This window comes from Monopterus albus, unplaced genomic scaffold (genome assembly GCF_001952655.1).
Source record: "Monopterus albus unplaced genomic scaffold, M_albus_1.0 scaffold128.1, whole genome shotgun sequence".
NCBI lineage: Eukaryota > Metazoa > Chordata > Actinopteri > Synbranchiformes > Synbranchidae > Monopterus > Monopterus albus.
This window is the reverse complement of record NW_018128008.1, coordinates 1,958,692-1,962,944: the sequence shown is the minus strand read 5'-3', so window position 1 is coordinate 1,962,944 and position 4,253 is coordinate 1,958,692. Positions and strand designations below refer to the sequence as shown.

Here is a 4,253-nt window from a genome sequence, read left to right as displayed (position 1 = left end):
TTCCACGAGGGCAGCTGTCCGTCCCAAAAACACCGGGAGAACGCCTTCTCGAAGGTCAGCCGGATCAGGTCCTTTTTGGCCTTCATGGCCGGCAAGGACTCCTCCCTGGCTACCTGGCGCTTTTTGGATAAGGCAGAGCAGATCATCCAGTAAGTGCGGTCTCGCTGCTCGCTTGCTTCTTTCTGGGTTTGACATGTATGTATGCATGCATCAACCTATGACTGTATGTGTGTTCCCCCCGCAGATGGCCCAACGTCCTGTCCGCGTCGGGGAAAAACGTCACCACCACAAACTTTTACCTTAGGAATGTCCTGCAGTTCATGGTCTATTTTAAGGAGACCCCCCCGAAGTTGGCCAGGCTCTCCCAAAGCCAGATCACTGGTGTGATCCGGGCCGTGAGACAGGCCATAAAATCCATTTCCAAAAAGATGTTGGCCCACCAGCTTACGACAAAGGACAAGAAGTTGTCCAAGGTGGTGTCGCAGGAGTCGCTCAGGCGGTGCCAGGTCGGTGCACGGAAGGCGATTCCTAAGCTGCTGAGTAAGATTTGTTCACCTCACCCTGAACACACACTGCACTTTCTCCACCACATCACATTTTTCACTCGCTTAACCCTTTCTGCCATGTCCCCCTCAGAGGAACTCCAGGAGGACTACACCGTGCAGCTCCGGAACTCCTTCTACGGATATTTCAGTGCCTTTATTGCATCAATTTACGGGCACCGCCCGGGCGTCTTCAAAAATATGACAGTGGCGGAGGTCAGGGGAGCGGCCACTGAGGGCCGGCCTCCCACGGGCTACGTCATACGTGTAAGTATGACTGAGCTCACCTGGCTACATCTCTCAAGTGTCACTTATTAATTAATTAATTAGATTATTTATCGATTTATTTATTTTTGTAACAACGCATCGCAGGTGAACGAGCACAAGACGACCAAAGACTTTAGAGTGGCACAGATTTTCCTGGAGCCGGAGGAGTACGGCTGGCTCCTAAAGTGGCTGAAGGTCAGGGAGCTCTGCAGTCCGCAGGGGGACCGGGTGTTCTTCACACCAGGCAAAGGTCCATTGAAGAACCTCGTGCGGTACATGCAGGAGGCGTGGGCGGAGATGGGCTTGCCCGGCAAGCCCACCTTCATCGAACTGAGGACCGCCGTGTCTGCACATGTGAGATTCTGCTTGTTCGTTTAAATTCCACTGCTCCTCGTGCGTCACTCTGCTTTCTCACTTTCTCTCTCCTTGCAGGCAAAGAACGTCCACGTGCCAGAGGTGCGCAGCAAAGTGGCAAAGTTTGTGTCACAACACTGCCACGGCCGACCGCTTCCACGTCCTCCACCTAGACGTAGAGCAGTCACGTAAAATGAGGCGCCACTTTGAGGCCTCCACTCTGCCCCGCCTAAAATCTGACTCAACCTCAGCCCCGCCAAAGCCCAAGAAGGAGGTTTGCCCAAGAAAACCGAGAGCCAGAGACAGAGCTCAGGAGGAGAGTGATGAGGCGGTCCCGTACCAGGAGTCGGGAGACTCCTGCTTGGATGAGGAAATGTGTGACATGGAGGAAGAGGAAGCGGAACAGAAGGAACAGGGGGAAGAGGGGCAGGAGGAGGAAGAAAAGGAGGATGTCACCGCGGGGCCAGCATCTGTAAGAAATGTTTTAAAAAATTAATTAAATAGAGAAAAGAGAGAAAAATGAGAGTACTAAGCACTCAATATTCTTTTACTCCACAGACACCAGTCAAGACCCAGAGGGAGCTGTATCATAACCTGATGGTGCACCTGAGCCCAATAGAGTCAAGCTTTAAGGTCTCCAGAAGGGCGTTAAGAGCTGCCGCACGGGCAGCTAATAAATCAACCAAATATTCACCCAAAAAAGTAGTTTTAAATAAAGTAGTAGTTTGTTATTTATTTTTCGGGTTATTTGTTCATAATAAGAGCTGTGAAAAATTGGTTTATTGTTGAAAGTGTTATTTAGTGTTTCTTTGTTCACACATTTAATAAAAAAAGTTTGGTTTGCAATTGAAAACAATCTCTTGGTCATTTGGTCACCCTGATCCATTTTAAGTCAAAAAATGCATTTTTTATCTCTCACTTCCTGGAGTGTGTGTTTGCTATTTAGAACACTCTTAATGCACTTTTCCCACACCTTTAAAGCACCCTTCAACGTTTTATGGCACTGCTAAGCTAGGTAAGCTTTTTTTAACCACTTTTACACAAGCAGTCCGCTGTTTTGTTCCTGTGAGAATTCGAAACTACTAGAATGGCCTAAATGTCAGACAGCTTTCCCAGGAAAGGTTGGGCAAGGATAGTGACATCAGTCGGTGAAACCTGTTAAAATTCGGGGGCCAAATGTCACACATGTCAGGAACATTCCCTCCTGTCTGTCAGAAAGGTCCCCCCAAATGTCTGAAAACTGCTCCATCTGGTGGCCGAAAAGTGAACTTTGACAAATGCGAACCCTGCGGCCCAACTTTGGATTGTTGTAGCTCGGAGCACGAACGAGTCAGCCAGAATGTTGCGAACCCCTGCAAAACTACCAAAAAAGCTCTACGAAACTGACTGGACCAGCGATTTTTAGCGGAGCCCGTTATGCCCGTTAGGGTGACTTGAAAAGTGGAAGTTGGTTCCCTAGCCGTCCCATTCATAGGGTTTCGAAGTGTCGGGCAGGGCCCTAGGGGGTAGATATGTACATACACATTGAGAGCCGATGTACCAGAGTCAAATTCCTTGTGCGTCTGACACACCTGGCCAATAAAGCTGATTCTGAGATTCTGATAAATTAAAATTTAAAGTGAGGCTGCTTAGGTTTTGCTGAAGCAGTGTGTAGTCAGCAGTAGCCACAAGAAGATAATCAAAAATTGACTCCGTAATGACAGTTAAACAAAAATTATCCAAGGTTTGTTAAAACGAGTTAACATTAGCCACTGCAGTGGCCATAGCAGATCAAGGCTGTAGCACCAGCCAGTGTACTAAATAAAAAAAATTGTCACTGCTCATTCAGCAATTTAATTCATCAGTGTGACAATGGTGAATGCCACAACATAATGTAACAATAAAATTATTAGAAAACTATCACTATACCGGAAACAAATTCCTTGTGTGTAACATACTTGGCCAATAAAGGTGACTATCCTTATCCTAAAAAAAATACACAAAGTTACACACCAGTAACTAGCTAAAGGTTGTGTTGGCTTCCATACACTAGGCCCCCTGGGTCATACCAGACCACATAAGTTTGGACTGGCAAAACACTTAGTTGCATTAAACTGAACACTTTGCAATTCAGTTAAAACGCAGGATGGTTGTACAAGTAGAGGAGTCAGCAAACTGACTCAGTGATGTCAGTGACAGCAATATCTGCTTCAGGATGGCCAGCATTAACTGCCACAAGCTAAAAGTAAGACTATGGCAACAAAAACGGCCACAGTCATAAAGTTACTGAACAGGCTCAGTACCCTCACCACTACATCATCTATCAGCAGTTCTATTTACATGCTCTCAGTCTGCTCCTTGCTGCCAACAGCAGAAAGCACGGTGGTCATCTCCAGTGGCTGCATACACAGGGTTTTCTCCGGGTCATGTGTCCTGTTCCACATCAGGCCTTTGCGGTATGACAGACCTTAATGGGTAAAAGATTGCATAAAGATTGACTGGTTAACTGGTCTTGTTTATTAAGACTTACAATACTACATGACAGGTCTGAATCTGAGGGGAAGTCACCTATCTCTGTGAGCATCTTGAACAGGTCAGACAGAGCTCTCTGCTTCTGTTGCAGGATGTGCTTGACCTCAGCTTTTTGTTTCTGTTTCTCTGCTGACATGTCAATGGTGAGGCTCTGCAGGTTCCGCAGGTTGCTGATGACCTCGCCTGTAAAGAAGACACAAATTACATACGTTTTTTTTTTTTAAATAGAATATATTCAAAGTCTGGCATATTACCATCAGTGGTAAAATGTAAAGCATGTCCTGAGGGTGGTGCTGAAGGCCATTCAACTCAACAGAGTGCTTACAGAATCAGGGAGAACTGTCTAGTGAATGCAAACAAAAGCTACCATTCTGTCCTCATGTGGCCAAGATTATATAAAAAAAAAAAGAAAAAAAAAGTACAACCTTGTACCATTAACCACGCTTTCTAGCTGGGAGACTTTCTTATCCCTGCCATGTACTTGGTGCAGTGCCAGGGGGAATGTGTATCACACTGATGTGTACGCTCTCCTGTGCATGGCCAGAGAGCAAAAACTAAAAGGCGCTGTTCTCTCAGCAA

General features: G+C 46.4%; 1 protein-coding gene across 1 annotated transcript in view; it reads right to left on the bottom strand.

The window, feature by feature from the left end:
* mdn1 (midasin AAA ATPase 1) overlaps positions 1–4,253 on the bottom strand; it is a 107,206-nt gene that overhangs the window by 22,643 nt on the left and 80,310 nt on the right. Inside the window, 2 exon segments of the mRNA XM_020612888.1 lie at positions 3,483–3,609; positions 3,711–3,857. Of these exon segments, the coding sequence (XP_020468544.1) occupies positions 3,483–3,609; positions 3,711–3,857 (274 nt within the window).